General features: G+C 42.1%; 1 protein-coding gene and 1 pseudogene across 1 annotated transcript in view; both read left to right on the top strand.

Annotated features, from left to right (window-relative positions):
• Positions 1 to 604: 604 nt before the first annotated feature.
• The window catches only part of EP300 (E1A binding protein p300), a 79303-nt gene continuing 63185 nt past the window's right edge, over positions 605 to 16722 (top strand). Inside the window, exon 1 of the mRNA XM_045554829.1 lies at positions 605 to 1959. Within this exon, the coding sequence (XP_045410785.1) occupies positions 1866 to 1959 (94 nt within the window). The 5' untranslated portion in view covers positions 605 to 1865. The remainder of the gene's footprint in view (positions 1960 to 16722) is intronic.
• Positions 11863 to 12546, top strand: LOC123640317 (annotated as a pseudogene).

Below are 16722 nucleotides of genomic sequence, written 5' to 3'. Positions count from 1 at the left end.
CAACTCGTAATCAACGTGATTTTTGGATGTGAACCGCTCCCTCAGGCACAAGGCGATGGAGAAGAGTGAGGGTGCACTGGGTTTCTGGGCCGGAACAGCGGGCGGTGGGGACACCCCCCTGCCTGGCGGAGTCAACAGGGGTTTGGAGGACCGGCCGCCCGAGGCCCCGGGGAACAGGGCCGTCCCCACTGGCGCTCTCATTCTTCCACCTGCGCGGTGACTGGGCGCCTTTCCCTTCGCAGCTCCTGGGTTCCGTCACCTCGGTTCCCACCAGTCCTCTAGGCAGAGACCCAGCCCAGGTACCTTCCCCGGTAAGTGTCCACCGACTGAAAATAGACTCAGAATCCACCCCCGACCCCCCCTTAAAATCCTCCCCTTTAAAGGGAGCCACCGGGTGACGCCGGGGGAGTTTGCGGAAGCTCCAACCGCGTTGGGGCCTTGGGCGGGTCCCGTGATTGCAACTGGCCCTGGCCCCGCCCCTGCCCTTCTTCCCCCATTGTGTGAGCGGCTCCGGCCTAGGCCCCGCCCCCGCACCGCCTCCCTCCGGAGGCCCAGCCCCTCCCCTTTTTTCACCCCCACTTGGCTCATTTCCGGCCGCCGCTGCTACCGCTAGCCTGTAAGGAGGATTCGGCAGAGGGAAGAAACAACAGCCGCCATCTTGTTTGTGTGCTAGGCTGGGGGGGAGAGGGCGAGAGGGAGCGGGCGAGAGTAGGCAAGCGGGACGCCAGGCTGAGTGCGAACTGCGAGAGCGAGAGAGTGCGGAGGGAAGCCGGGTCGTAGAGAGGCGGCAGGGGCCGAGACAGTGGCTGGGGGCCCCGGGCGCACGGGCCGAGGCGACCCCCAGCCCCTCCTGCCCGCACACACCCCCACCGCGGCCCAGGAGCCAGGCCGGCGTCGACGCCTAGGGGGGACCATTACATAACCCCGCGCCCCGCGGCGCCTTTGCCCGCCGCCGAGGGCGGCCCCGAGCGGAGCCCCGGGGGGCGGGCGCTCCCGGCACCTGGCCGCCGAGGGTGGGGGCTGTAGCGGCGGCCGTATTTATTTATTTTCCGCGGGAGAGGAGGGCGAAGGAGAGCGCCGCGCGAGAAGAGGCCGCCTGCGCCGCCGCCGAAGCGGGGCCTCCTCGGTGGGCTCGGCGTCGGCGCGGGCGGGCAGCGTTGCTTGGCCCGGCCCCCTTGGCCCTTTCGGCCAGCCAGCTCCGCGCCCGGCGTCCTCGCCGGGCCTCCACCGGCCGCCGCGCGATGTGAGGCGGCGGCGCCAGCCTGGCTCTCGGCTTGGGTGAGCGCTCTGCGGCCATTAGGGGCCGGTGCGGCGGCGGCGCGGAGCGCGGCGGCAGGAGGAGGGCTCGCAGGGTGGGGGCGCAGGCCCGGGAGGGGGCACCGGGAGGAGGTGAGTGCCTCTCGTCGCCTCCTCCTCTCCCCCCTTTTCGCCCCCGCCTCCTTGTGGCGATGAGAAGGAGGAGGACAGCGCCGAGGAGGAAGAGGCTGATGGCGGCGGCGGAGCTCCGAGAGACCTCGGCTGGGCACGGGCCGGCCGTGGCGGGCCGGGGACTGCGCCTCTAGAGCCTCGAGTTCTCCGGAATTCTCCGCAGCGGACGCGCTTGGCGGATTTGTGTTCCTGTGCCCTCCTCCGGGCTTGGGCCCAGGCCCGGCCTCTCGCACTTGCCCCTACCTTTTTCTATCGAGTCCGCATCCTTCTCCAGCCACCGCGACCCGGAGAAGAGAAAAAGGAACTTCCCCCACCCGCTCTGGTGCCGGCGGAGCCCCCCAAGCCCACCCCTGGGAGCGGGGCGGGGACCCCGGGCCGAAGAAGAGATTTCCTTAGGATTCTCGTTTTCCTCGCTCGTATCTCCGAAAGAATTAAAAATGGCCGAGAATGTGGTGGAACCGGGGCCGCCTTCAGCCAAGCGGCCTAAACTCTCGTCTCCGGCCCTCTCGGCGTCGGCCAGCGATGGCACAGGTTAGTTTCGGGAGCCCCTGCCTTCCACATTCCCCTAAATCTTTTCTACGCGGTGCACCTTTATTCCGTATTTTTTCCTTTCTCTCTCTTCCTAGTTCTCTGCCGCTTAATTAATTTTAAAGGTGTTTCAGTGAGCTGGTCGAAGACGTCCAGTAGCCCAACCATTTTCTTTGCCTCCTAATACATTTGTTGCAACACTATGTCATATCTGTGTGTGTTCTGGAATTAGAGCTCGTAACTGGGTGCTGTATAGAAATGGCCTTTATTGTTGGTCCCATGCAGTTTAATTTGGGAAATGCCAATGCATTTGTGTGTAAGGGTTTTTGTACAGTTTTCGTTTTAATTTTTTTGTTGGTAAATAAGGAATTACGAATTTTTTCTCTTTATTGCATTTACTCTGTTTCCTCTACTTTTCATTCTTTTTCAAGATTTTCTCTCCTTTGCACTAGATTTTCTGTTGAGGAGTAGGGTGTAAAAAATACTGATTTTTATTTGTGTGTAAGATCCAGGATTTCGGGTTATATGTGAAGTTTAGGAATTATTTTCTCTAACCTACCATTATTAGCTCTTTTTTTTCTTTTCTTTTCTTTTTTTTTCTTATTTGCTTTAGGAATCAATATGGAGCGCAGTTCATTTCACATCTCCCAGTTCTTTGGTGCGAGACCAAAATGTCTGAAACTCTGGGTTTTCAGGTTGGGAGAGCAGAGGCATTTTCTTTGCAGTTCGTAGTCACTTTCTCATTTGGGGGGGGGCGGCATGGAAAAAGACGATTTTGTGAAGTTATGTACAAAGATTAAGGTTAGAAGTTGAAAGTGTCCCAGTCATGAACTGCTAACATACAGTGATTATATACAGAAGTTTAAAATGTGCATTAGGTTTTGTATTTGTGTGTGTTTTTGCTTTTTTACATTTGTAGGCATTTGGTGATCAAGATTTCAGTTTTAAAACTCCATGAATTCTTTACTTAGTTGTTGAACTAGCCTCTTTGTAAGTAGAAATTTGGGGAGATTTCTTCTATCATCCCTTCTTGCCTTCTTACGCTTACTTTAATGGTGTTATCCTAATGGCTGCTGACTTTCTCTTTGCTATCGTAGTTGTATGAGATGCTAGGATAATGAAGAGGAAGAATGGCTGGCCATCTGACAGTCTACAAGATGTTCCCCTTTACTATGGAGCATCTCTTTAACTCCCCGAGAACAGGCTCAACGTCATCCCTCCATCTGCCAGTGAGAGTGTATAATGGAGTTAAATGTACCCTTTGAGTTGGTGGAGAACTTCTAGAGCATATTTCTAAGTAGGCTTGATTTCAGAGGTTGAAAATGGGAGGGTATAGAAAATGCTGTAAATTCTTTGCTTTTTTAAGAAAGATGTCATGAGTTTAAGTTAACCTGCAAAAATTGAGAGGCAGGAATCTTGCAGAGTTCTTCTACCTAAAATTTGTAACATTGTTTATACGTGAACTTTGATCTGTATCTATTCCTTAAAGTTTCTGCAGTCTCCAGAGATTTTTTTTTTAGCTGTATTTTTCTTCAGAATTCATACCTTAGTGTATTTCTTTGCACTTACTAAACTGTTATTCAGAAGGATTTTTTAGATCATCTTTAGACACATATTGCCCTATGGATTTTGGTGCTATGTCTTTAGTTTTTGTGTAATGTGATAATGGATTTTACGTTTGAGTTAGCCAGTGACTTGGAATATTGTAGGAAAAACTTTTTTATATGCTTTGATGAGTTCTGATTTGAGCAGGTTAGTCTTGGAGCTGTGTTGTCCAAACACTTCTGTTCAGGTGTACTACTGCATTCTCCATATCTGATCTGTGTACTTTAACATGGAAAAGCTGTTTTGCTACTTGAAATATCTTTGAATAATTATGAGTCCTAAATGTACAAGTGGCCTTTTATAATTAAAAAAAAAATTCCACATTGAGATTAATTCATTCACTCATAGTACTAAGAGTTTACTTAGTACTAGACAGTAGTCTTTAAAGTATTAGATATTTCTCTTAAATTTTGTAGTGAGGGTTGATCCCCCACTCCCATCGTGATTCTACTCCAGGAATTCTTTGGTGTACAATTTTTAATTGTAACCAGTCTGAGGTTTTGGGGGTAGAAGTGAGTATAAAGAAAATACTGCCCCTCTGTGAATTTATTTCAAGTTGGGCATCATCGTCTTAATTTTTTTTTTTTTTTTTTTTGCATTCAGCAGTGTGTAGTTAAGTTTGCATGCAGCTTTTAATGGAAGCACTTCACTTTTTGAAACTTTGAATTTCAAACTTAAAATTTCTACATACTAACTTTTGAGTTTCACTAGATACTTTATAAATGTGAAAAGAAGTTATTCCTTGGTACTTGATTATGATTTTTATCTAGAAGTGATCAAAATGAGCCCAAAATTCTAGACTCCTGAAATTTTTTTTGGAAAAGTAATTTAGGCTTGTAAAATTTGTAGTGTAAGTATAGCTACCAAGAGTATTTTAGTGTGTCAGCTTTATAGGAAAGAAAATTGAAATCCAGTGGGTTGATATGCTAAAATGTTACAAAACAAATTGGTATTTAAATCCCAAGTTCTGATTTCTAAGGTTAGGCACTGATGCAAAATATAAATGACTGACTTGTTTAATACTCAAATATTATTCTAAAAATTTCCCAGTTTGATTCAGACAGCTGGAATTAAGCTCAAGTTTTATGTGTTGGGATAGAGAGGAAAAGACTTATTTTTAGCCTTTGCACCTTTATGTTTCTGTTTCAAAATTTGCATTTGATCCATTGAAAATTGTATTTAGTTTGGTATGGTTAGGGCAAAACAAATCATTTGATAATTGACTTTTTGTCCTGTATCTCCTCCCACCAAAAAAAAATCATAAAAGCCGTTTGTAAAATTGTTTTGGCAAAGTTATTGATCAGAAGACTAGAAAAGTTAATAGGTAAGTCCTGAAAATACTTCTTGAGCCTTTTTCTGATAAACTGAGTGATGGAAATGATGAGGCTAATCTGTTGCCTTCATTATTTGGTGAACATGTTCTGTCACTGCTTTGTAAACAATGCTGTATGGATGTAAAGAGTATACTCTGGAAAGATGAGTAAGTTTTAGGATCTGGCTTAATTAAGTAGGATAAAGATCCTTCTGGTCTTGGTACAGTGGCCCTGGGTTTTGTGCTTGTTTTGTTTGTGTTTTTTTGTTTCAAAGGCACAATGCACATAGTGTATTATATCTGCATTTTGACCACTAGATTAATGTACAAAGTAGAGAGCAGTGGTAAGGATTTTCAAAATGTCAGTTTTATTTTCTTAAAATACCATTGTGTGTTAGTGATTTATCATCCTAATCAGAACATTTCCGTTGAAGACCAGCTCTTTTTTTCAGCTCTTAAACCTGTGATACTATGTTTTCTTTTTTAGTCATGAACCTTTACATTAGAGTTCTGCTTTTGCAGTCTTTGAGATACAAATTCTTGATCTAGTGGAGTGTTGCTGACCTGAGTGTTAAATTGCAAAACATTTACTAAAGTGCCTAAACTTTTCTGGCAGTTATTTATTCTCAAGGCCTTGTGAGTTGTTTATAGAACTTTAAGAAAGTTGTCTGTAGTTGATAGTGAGATAAAATGATTTTTATTAACTTGTAAATCTTGTGTTGCAATATAGGTGCCCCTTTTCAACAGAGAAGTTCGTGTTCTGTTGCAGAGGTAGGAGATGTATTGGCATGTCCAGTGAATGGATGATAGGGAGGGACGAAAGGGTTTTTGATTTGATTGCCTTTTGTCATTATTTTTTGTTTTACTTTGCTTTTCTGCCCCTTCTTTAGTCTATTCCATATAAAGGAAAAAATTGAAACAGTTGAAAATTAGTGCAAAGTGTTATTTGTAGGGACATCAAGTGGTAAATAGAAAAGGAAAAAAGAGTAGGAAGAATGTTGCAGATACAAGTGGGAGTGTAAAATACTTTTTTCTGGTATATTTACAAAAACAACATAGGAGTAATTCTGCCAATGCATACACCCAACAATTAATGGGAAAATAAAACATGCTGCTTTTGTGTGTTTGTCCAGATTTTAGAGTTTTCTCCTTTGAGGATTTCTAAAGTTGATTTTTGAGTGTGGCAAACCTTAGTGAAATTAATGGGCAAGTGAAACAAATTATATCAAATGTTAAAATTTCAACTTTGTCGATGTTTTTTTTTTTTCACATAATAGGTGGTAGGTAGCTCCCTTCTGAAATTTTAATGGGAAATTTTTTATTGCTCACTTTTCAAAAAAGGTTTAAGAGAATAAATATTGAGGTGTTAAGTCTCTTCTGAGCAATTTGGATATAATTTGGTTTTAGATGTAGATTCTTTTTTATAAATGCCCAAAAGGGCAGTTAAGAGTAATTTTGTTGAAAGAGCAATAGTAAAGTGAAAACTACTGGAAAAAAAAGTGGGTGGCTTTGGAGACTACTAGACTTTAGATCCCAGACCTGTTGAGCCTTGGGTCAATCAATCACTTAACCTGTCTCAAACTCCTCACCCACCTTATAGGGCTGTGGTTAGGAATAAATGAGAATTTTCTTTATCACATTCTTGGGACAGTGCTTGCTGCTGCATAGTATGTGCTCATTAAGTGTTAACAGTTTTTAGCTCTACTGCTAAGTATACTAAAAGGAAAGTGGTAGGTTTTTTGTTTTGTTTTTTTGATGGCTGTATAGTAATGCACCCCCTCACCCCCGTATCCTCAGTGGACACATTCCAAGACCCCAGTAGATGCCTGAAACCTCGGATAGTACTGAACCTGATGTCAGAACACGTTTCTGTCCATGTCTTCCACCCACAAATTTAATGCCTTGCCATCTTAACTAAGCACTTACCACGTGAACTGTGGCTGTAACTTTTGCAGCTTGAGGTGTGACAGCAAAACTAGTACGAATTTCTTTTTCCTTCACAGTTCAGCAGATAGAAGATTCAATATTTGCAGCCTTAGTATACATTTTTTTTCTTACTAAGTCAAAAACTTTCACCATTTCATTTAAAGGAAGCATTCACTTTACAACTTCTCTTTGGCATATCCAAATTGCCAACATTACTACTCTTTGCACTTAGGAGCCAGTATTAAGTAAAATAACAGGTTACTTGCACTCAAGCACTGTGTTACCCTACACACAGTTGAGCTGATAACTGAGACAACTCAATGACAAACGGGCTGATAGCATATACAGCATGAATATGCTGGACCATGGGAAGATTCACATCCTAGCCAGGAGAGTGGGACTGTAAGAGAGTTCATCACACTATTCAAAAAAGTGGGCAATTTAAAAATTGTCTATGGAATTTCCCATTTCATATTTTCAGACCACTAGTAACTGAAATGACAGAAAGCAAAACAGAGGATAAGGGGGCTACTGTGTAGATAGAATGGATAAACGGAAAGCCAAGTCCATGAAGTTCACAGAGTAGTCTTCGAGTAGGCCTTAAGATGCAGTTAGCTTATATGTTGTCCACCCAGAGATTGTTTTTAGAAGTATAAGAATATGGTAACAGAGATTAAGAAGGTACCATAAAGTTGGCTTTCTGTATTTGTAGGTTCCACGTTCACAGGTACAACCAACCACAGATCAAAAATATATGGGAAAAAACAAGGATTATGGCTATCTCTACTGAACATGTATAGGCTTTTTTCCCTTGTCATTCCCTAAACAATACAGTATAACAACTATTCACATTAGCATTTACATTGTATTAGGTATTTTAAGTAACCTAGAGATGATTTAAAGTATACTGGAGGATGTGTGTAGGTTATATGCAAACACTATGCCATTTTGTGTCAGGGACTTTTTTTTTTTTTTTTTTTTTGAGACAGATCTGTTGCCTGGGCTAGAGTGCCGTGGGATCAGCCTAGCTCACAGCAACCTCAAACTCCTGGCTGGGTTCAAGCAATCCTCCTGCCTCAGCCTCCTGAGTAGCTGGGACTACAGGCATGCGCCACCATGCCTGGCTAATTTTTTTCTATATATATTTTTAGTTATCCATATAATTTCTTTCTATTTTTAGTAGAGACGGGGTCTCGCTCTTGCTCAGGCTGGTCTCGAACTCCTGAGCTTAAACGATCCTCCTGTCTCGGCCTCCCACAGTGTTAGGATTACAGGTGTGAGCTACCTCGCATGGCTTGTATCAGGGACTTTTGAGCATCCTTGGATTTTGGTATCATGGTTGGTGGTCCTGGAACCAGTCCCCAACTGTAACTGTAATTGCATAGAAGATGGAAAGAAGTGGAAATATTTGAGGGAAGATGGGTGGTGGACAGAAGCTGGTGATTGATTAGATGTTAGATAGTGAGATGGAGGAATCAAGGATAATTGTCAAGTTTGGGTAGATGGATGGGTGGCAGTTTGCTAAGTTGGAGAACATAGAGAAGTATTTGTCGAGGGGACTGGGGTGGATATGACTGGGGGATGGTGATGAGTTAAATTTTAGACATTTTGAGGTTGTATAGTTCTCCTGAATTTGCGTAGTCACTGCTTTCATTTCGTGTATCTGTATCTCATTTCAGCCAACAGACACTGAATATCTACCAAGTCTTGGACATTTGGATTGTAAGGATGAATTAAGGTGGTTTTTGCTTTTAATACCTTAAGGGATTTGGTGGGGTTGGTATACATTTACTCACAATTTTTCCATAAGTTATGCTCTGATAAATTGAAAAAATATTTTGGGCGAAGGCAGAGGTTAAGGAATATTTCTGACAGTGGATTTAGAGTGTTAGTGGAAAACTTCATACAGAAAATGTATATTTGAACAGGATTGGTGGAGCTGAAAGTAACTTACCTTAGAAATAGGGAAAGTTGGGAAAGTTATTTCACGTGGAACAAGTACAAACAAGTGGTGCTGATGTGGCTGGAACATAGGCTGTATAGTGGGGTGTTTTTATGGGAGACAGATGGAAAAAGATGTTGGGGTCCTATTGTGGAAAGACAAATATGCTAAGAAATTTGCCATTATCTTACCATCAGGGTAAAAATTTTATGAGCAAGAGAGTGACATGATTGGGGAAAGACTAATCTGGTGACGCTGTACAGGATCAGCAGAAGAGAAAAAAACCTAATTTCAGGAAGACAAGGAGTATGTTACTTACCTCCTCTGAGATGAAGTCATCATTTACCTTGGGAGTTTTTAGTAAATTGTAATTACCAGAATGAATTAAGACCCATGTTTTGTTTACCAGTTGTCATAAATGTAGAAAATATAGCAGATATCAACTCTGAAACCATTCACAGATACCCAGTTTTTAGGAGACTTTTTTTTTTTTAAATGATAGATGATGTGGTAGCTTCTCCATCTAGGATCCCCTACAGGCATTCTCTTGTAGAAAACCCCAAAGTTTGCTTAAAATCAAGAAATGTTCAGTGATAGTTAGCTTGCAGTTTAGGTTTAATATGAATATGTCATTGAGTTGATTCTTAAGGTGGGATTTTAATGAATAACAGTGTCCTCATCTTGTAGTTATTTTCAGACCACGCCAGGCCATCATTCTTGATCAGTTATACACTCCATCTCTGTTTAAAATTTGAAACTTAAGGCCGGGGGCGGTGGCTAACGCCTGTAATCCTAGCACTCTGGGAGGCCGAGGCAGGCGGATTGTTTGAGCTCAGGGGTTCGAGACCAGCCTGAGCAAGAGCGAGACCCCGTCTCTACTAAAAATAGAAAGAAATGATCTGGACAGCTAAAAAAAAAATATATATATATATATATATATATATAAAAATTAGCCGGGCATGGTGGCACATGCCTGTAGTCCCAGCTACTCGGGAGGCTGAGGCAGAGGGATTGCTTGAGCCCAGGAGTTTGAGGTTGCTGTGAGCTAGACTGACGCCAGGGCACTCACTCTAGCCCGGGCAACAAAGTGAGACTCTGTCTCAAAAAAAAAAAAAAGAAAACTTCAAGTGAATATCTTCCCAAAGTATAGGTACACCTTTCGAAGTCTTGGTTGCAGGACATGTTAAGAGTGCATATTTTGAAATTTGCTTGCACTTTTGCCCTTTGGGTTTCAAAATTTGACAGCTGCCAGCATGCTTAGCTATGTTAGCCTGTGTAATTGATTATCACCTTTGATCCAGATTTATATAAAACTCACAGGTTTTCCCAATTGTTTTAGAAATAGTAGGAGTCTTAACTGTCTTTCCAGCATGGATATTTCATTTTAATTTTCTTAGTGTTCTTTCAAATTATGTAGTTTGATGTGTTTGAGCATCTTTCTTTCCTGGCTAGGTACACTGTTTATATGATTAGGGAAATTCTGCTTCATCTATGGAGTACTAAAATACTATTTTTATTTTATTTTTTATTTTATTTTTTTTAGATAGAGTCTTGTTCTGTCCCCAGGGTTAGAGTGCGGTTGCATCAGCATAGTTTACAGCAACCTTAAACTTTTGGGTTCAAGCGATCCTCCTGTCTCAGCCTCCCAAGTAACTGGGACTACAGGAGCACACCATCATGCCCAGCTAATTTTAAAATACTGTTTTTCAAGTAAAGTACTGAATGGAGGTTAGGAAAATTGTTTTACCTGAGAAATTTGTGAAATTTGCAAAATTCTTATTTTAAAGGCTGTAGTGTTTTAAAATGTATGCTTTTTAACCATCCAGTATTAAGAGAGTGTCCTAAACCAGTAAGAAATAGAGATCTTTCTGAGATTGGTAGTTTGAATGTTTAGCTAAATGGTTACCAGAATTATGTTATGCAGATTTGATTTTCAACTCCAGTCTTTGAAATCCCAAATCCCTAATCTGGACTAGAGGCTCTGAGTGTTCTCATCTCTGCCCACCTCATCACTCACTTTGTTCCTCTGGGTTTGTGCTTCTTTTCAATTGCCAGATTAACTAAGCCTTCCCTCCCTCCCCCTATAGGTTGTTTCACTCTTCATCTGTCTAGCTCCTACTCATCCTCTGGCCTCACCACTGAGTTAGATGAAAGAAATAAAGGTTTTGAGATCTGGAATGCTTTTTTAAAGCATTTTAATGTGTCAGAGAAAACTAGCTGAAGGGAAGAGAAGGAATAGATGAATTCTGTCTTCTAAGTGGGTATGTGAAAATTGACTAATTTTAGAATAACTACTATTGGTATTTTGTGTGATGAACACAGTTTAAGAGCAGAGCTGAGTTGATTTTACTTCACTTTACCTAAAGTACAAAAATAAGCCTGTTTATTCAACAAATAATCTGAGCCTTGTAAGTGAAAAAATGTGTAATTGGAAGAGGTACTAAAGTAGTAGAATTATTTTGATCCAAAATTATTTTAAGTTAGATTTTGCGTCATAGTTAAGTAACTAAAAAATATTTTATGCTCACAGCTATAGTGTTTGGGATTATATTGTTAACGGTCCTAATTTTGAAGGTTATGCTTTATATATTTCGTGGTGGGTAATATTTGTCTGATTTCTCATGTATTGTGGAATTGTGTTTATTTTCAATTTTTGGGAATGTTAAGTGAGCTGAGGGTATTTTATAAGGATCCTCACATACTGTGAAGACCACAACAAGCTATACAGAAGACACCAAGGGTGATCTATATAACCAGTATGTAATAATGAAAGGATATTTTGACTCCACTAGTTTCCCACATGTTTAATCCAAACCGGTTTTTATTTAAATTGTCACATTTGTAATAAACAGTCCCTTAGATGTACCATATATTATGCTAAACTTTTCAAATCAGTTTTAAATCTGACCTGTCAGTCACATTTTACATCACTATGTTTGGATTGAATGTATACTCAGATGAAGAAACATTTTACTCAGAGTCATTTTGTATTTGAGCATCATTAAAGGTCTAAGGGAACTTGTCAATGGACTATTTGGTAGAAGTAGGCTGTTGATGATGTTGATTGGTTAATACTTCAGTAAGCAGGGTAGGAGGTGGTTCTTACCGTGGTGTGTGTGTGTGTGGGGGGTGGGACTTGGATTATTGTCAGTGACTTCCCCCTCCCCTCCATCCCCTCTCCTCCCTGCGGCCACAGTGGCTGCTCCCTAGGCCTTAGGAAATGAGCGATAACAATGACATCGAGGTGGAGAGCAATGAAGAGCAACTTCAGCCGAGGTTTCAATCTGCAGCTGACAAATGGGCTCATCATAATACACTGGAACAAAAATGTAGGGACCACATTAAAGACAGCTTTCACAGTTTGTGGGACTCAGTCCCATCACTCCAAGGAGAGAAGACATCCCGAGCCCAAAACCTAGACAAAGCCACAGAGTACATCCAATATATGCAAAGGAAAAAACCACACACGTCAGTAAGATACTGACGACCTCAAGCGGCAGAATGCTCTTCTGGAGCAGCAAGTCCGTGCGCTGGAGAAGGCGAGGTCAAGTGCCCAACTCCAGACCAACTACCCCTCCTCAGACAGCAGTCTCCACCAATGCCAAGGGTAGCACCATCACTGCCTTTGATGGGGGCTCTGACTCCAGCTTGGAGTCGGAGCCTGAAGAGCCCCAAAGCAGGAAGAAACTCCAGATGGAGGCAGCTAAGCTACTCGGGGCAGGCCAGCAATAAAAACTGTCTCCATCGTCTCATCCTCCTTTCAGTTCATCGTTAGAACCCTCAGAACCATTTAAGAGACTCCTTATTCTTCTCTTTCTCCCTTTTTTTTAAAAATTTTTATTTTTATGTAGAAGCTCTTGGACAACAACTTTTGTTCTCCTTCCCCATTTCCACTGTTTTTTTTTTTTAATGTGTTCCCTTCAGGGATTCCCTGTCCCCACCAGGAATTTTTAAACCAAAACACCCCAACTAGGCAGCTTTTTCTGTGGAGGAAAGATGGCCGACTGGCTGGACCTCTGAGCACGTAAGCTCCTCCAGCCCTGCTGGGCACGTGCCTGGAGGACTCCTGCCCTGCCCAGGCCTCTCCTAGTCCACCCTCACCTCTGTTTGATAGACTTTGTGAATCTGTGAACTGCTCTACTTTGAGAAGACAACCAGATTGGAGTAATCAGAATTACCCCTCCTCCTTTTTTAAGGATTTTTTTTTTTTTTTGAGACAGAGTCTCACTCTGTTGCCTGGGCTAGAGTGCCGTGGCATCAGCCTAGCTCACAGCAACCTCAAACTCCTGGACTCAAGCAATCCTTCTGCCTAAGCCTCCCGAGTAGCTGGGACTACAGGCATGCACCATCATGCCTGGCTAATTTTTTCTGTATGTATTTTTAGCTGTCCATATAATTCTTTCTATTTTTAGTGGAGACAGGGTCTCACTCTTGCTCAGGCTGGTCTCGAACTCCTAACCTCCAGCGATCCTCCCACCTTGGCCTCCCAGAGTGCTAGGATTACAGGCCTGAGCCACCATGCCCGGCCTTTTTCTAAAATGTTATTTATCACTCCTATTGAAAGACCACATCCTTAAAGAAGTTTGTGGCATATAAGAAAAGCGGGGAAAGATTTGCAGCGCAGAGTCTTTGGCATGTTTCACTCCTGCTTCTCTCAGGCAGCTGTTTAAGCCTGCAATGCCAGCCTTATGGAGATTGACATTACACTCTAGGGGTATGTATGGGAGATGGCAGCAGTGAAGTGGCAGCCCCCAGGGAGTGGTTATTTGGGGGTGAGACAGGGAGTGAGTATTGGGTGAGGTAGAGGTTTTGTATTGAGGGCTAGTGATGGTTTTTTTTTTTTCCAGCATATTGTGGGGGTACAAAAGTTTAGCCAGTGATGTTTTTATATTTATTTCCTGCTACTGAAATTTGAATCTGAGTAAATTGTCCCTATTTCTGATGATGTCGATATTGCAAAGCGACAGATTCATAAAGTAATGATCAAATCTTCATTTCTTTCTGTGTATATTTCTAAGAAATAGAACCAACTGATTTTGTATGTAAATACCAAGAGCAATTTACCTGGTACTAAACCCACACCCCAGTGTGGACCCTTCCCTGCCCTTACCCCACTTCCTTTCCTGCTGTCCTGGAACCTGTCTCCCTGGTGTGATCCAGCCCTGGTTCTGGCTGCGGTCAGCAGATTCCAGTGAAGGGTTTTGTGCATTTAGGCCTCATTTCTTTGTCGTTTTCCTACTCCGTTCCTGGCATTTACTGATTTCTAGGTATACTCTGTAGTCTCAGTCTATGTTTGATTCCATTCCATGGAATAAAAAGTATGTTGTAAGTACTGTTGAAAAATTGTCTTGCAAGTTAAGGCTTCCCCCTTTACTATAAGACTATAAATAAATGCTTTATCATTAAAAGAAAATACTAAGCAGGAAATGTCTTACTGGAATAGTGAGTTCATTCATTTTAGCAGTCATTTGTGATAAGGTTTTTATAATACTTGCCACAGAATAGGTAAGAGGTTATGGAATAAATTTCAGATTTGTAAATTTTCAGTCAGTAGAAAAGGGGGTAAAAGTAAACAAATACCTAAGAGCTCTCCTTACTATCTAGAAAAAACACTTCCTTTTATTTGCCTACCTCCTACTTACCAAACCACTGCAGTCTGGCTTTTCCTCTAACTCCACTGAAACTGCTCATTCCTAGATTATTAATTATCTTCTATTATCTACATTCAGTAGATTCTCTGGAGCGTGGAACACCACTACCAATTCCTTCTTGGAACCTAGGTTCCAGTACAGTATTCCTGATGGAAGGGACTGGTGAATGTTAGGTTTTAGCATCCTTTGTTGGTTAACATCCTTGTTGGTCATTGTCTGGTGGGCCTTTTCCTTTTCCTTTTTGCCCGATAAATAACCTTTGATCAACCTTATTCTGTCCCAGGTTTACAGCTCCTTTGTACAGACCTTCTCTTGGTGCTCCACGGCTTTTTTTTTTTTTTTTTTTTTTTTTTTGAGACAGTCTTGCTTTGTTGCCCGGGCTAGAGTGAGTGCCATGGCGTCAGCCTAGCTCTCAGCAACCTCAAACTCCTGGGCTTAAGCGATCCTACTGCCTCAGCCTCCCGAGTAGCTGGGACTACAGGCATGTGCCACCATGCCCGGCTAATTTTTTCTATATATATTTTAGTTGGCCAGGTAATTTCTTTCTATTTTTAGTAGAGACGGGGTCTCGCTCTTGCTCAGGCTGGTCTCGAACTCCTGACCTTGAGCGATCCGCCCGCCTCGGCCTCCCAGAGTGCTAGGATTACAGGCGTGAGCCACCGCACCCGGCCTCCACAGCTATTAATTATGTGCCTGCTAGACATCTCTACATAAGTATCCTAGCAGTGACTTCAGCCCCACGCTTCTCTCTCACATCGCCAGGTATTCCTCTGATTGCCTATCTGGATAACTGTACCACTCTACTCTTCGCTTGTCCAAGCCAGAAACTTAGGAGACATCCTTGTTTTTTTTCTTTTCTCTTAACCCTCCACCTATAGTGAGAAAGAGAGTTCTTTTGATTGGCCTCTTTGATGCTTCTGTCTGTTTAGTGTTTCTGCTCCAGGTATAAGTGCTAGTTTTCATTGTTTCTCTAGCAGCAGCCTCCCAGCCAGTCTCCCTGAACCTAGACTTGTCTGTCCAATTCATTCTTCATCCTCTTTGCCTGAATGGTCTCTAATAAATAAATGCATGTTTGTTCATACCATAATTTTGCTTAAAAATTCTTCAGTAGATTAATTTTCTCTCTAGAATAAAAATCCTAAACTTATGTTAGAGAACTCTCTAGGTTGTTTCATACATATTGAATGTCTAAATTTTATTCAGCTAATCTGAACTCTACTGCCTGCACTGGGCAAGTTGAGATCAGGGCCTGAGAAGGTTATTTGAACCTTTATTTTTTTTCCGTTTTCTTGAAGGAAGAGAGTGAACCTGAGGAGCTTAGTTAAGAGGCTTGAAATGGAGGCTGGTCAGTACTAAAACCCACTGTTCAAGGGGATTTGTTTAAATTATGTCATTTAAATTTAATTTTTTTCCTCTTCTTTCATACATACAACTTTTAGTTTGGGACTTGATTTGTTACCAGTTTTGATTTTCTTTTTTTTGAGACAGTGTCTCACTGTTTCCCTGAGTAGAGTGCTGTGGCATAAGCCTAGCTCACAGCGACCTCAAACTCCTGGGCTCAGGTGATCCTCTGCCTCAGCCTCCCGAGTAGCTGGGACTACAGGCATGCACCACAACACTCGCCCAGCTAATTTTTCTATTTTTAGTAGAGATGGGATCTCATTCTTGCTCAGGCTGGTCTCAAAGCTTGAACTTAAATGATCCTCCTGCCTCGGCCTCCCAGAGTGCTAGGATTACAGGCGTGAGCCAGCGCGCCTGGCCTGTTACCACTTTTAGACCACTGGGTTTCATTTGCTATTTATGACAGGCTAAAGACATAATCTCATATATTAGTTTCCTTTTTACAATACATTGCTCAATTCACTGCTCAGGTTTTATTCTGAGAAGTGCTTGAAGAAAAATCTGATGGGAAAGATTTGAAATTTGGTGGCTAAAATGAAATCCACATAAGAGATTTTTGAACCTTAGTACTCTTAACCCTACCGACATAGAACTGATTATTTAGCGATGAGGTAGCTTTTCTTAGTTGGAACATACTATTTAAATTTTGTTAAAAATTTTTCTCAGTTTGAAAATGTTCAGAGAATTATATTGCAGTAATCTTAAACAACGGCTAAAAGTAAAGTCTTTGTTTTCTTACATAGAAAGAACATTGGCCTGGGATCCAGGGAATTTTAATAGATTCCATATTCAGTAACAAAATAGTATTATCTTAGGGGAGCCAAAGTTAGCATCGGTTACTGCATCTATAAAATGAGAGAATCAGTAATTTTCAAATGTAAGTGCTTCTTAGTAGAGGCAGGGTTGTAAGAGTAGCCTGAAGAGGATGG

This window comes from Lemur catta, chromosome 6 (assembly GCF_020740605.2).
Source record: "Lemur catta isolate mLemCat1 chromosome 6, mLemCat1.pri, whole genome shotgun sequence".
NCBI lineage: Eukaryota > Metazoa > Chordata > Mammalia > Primates > Lemuridae > Lemur > Lemur catta.
Note: the sequence above shows the minus strand (reverse complement) of the source record. Positions and strands in the feature narration are given on the sequence as shown.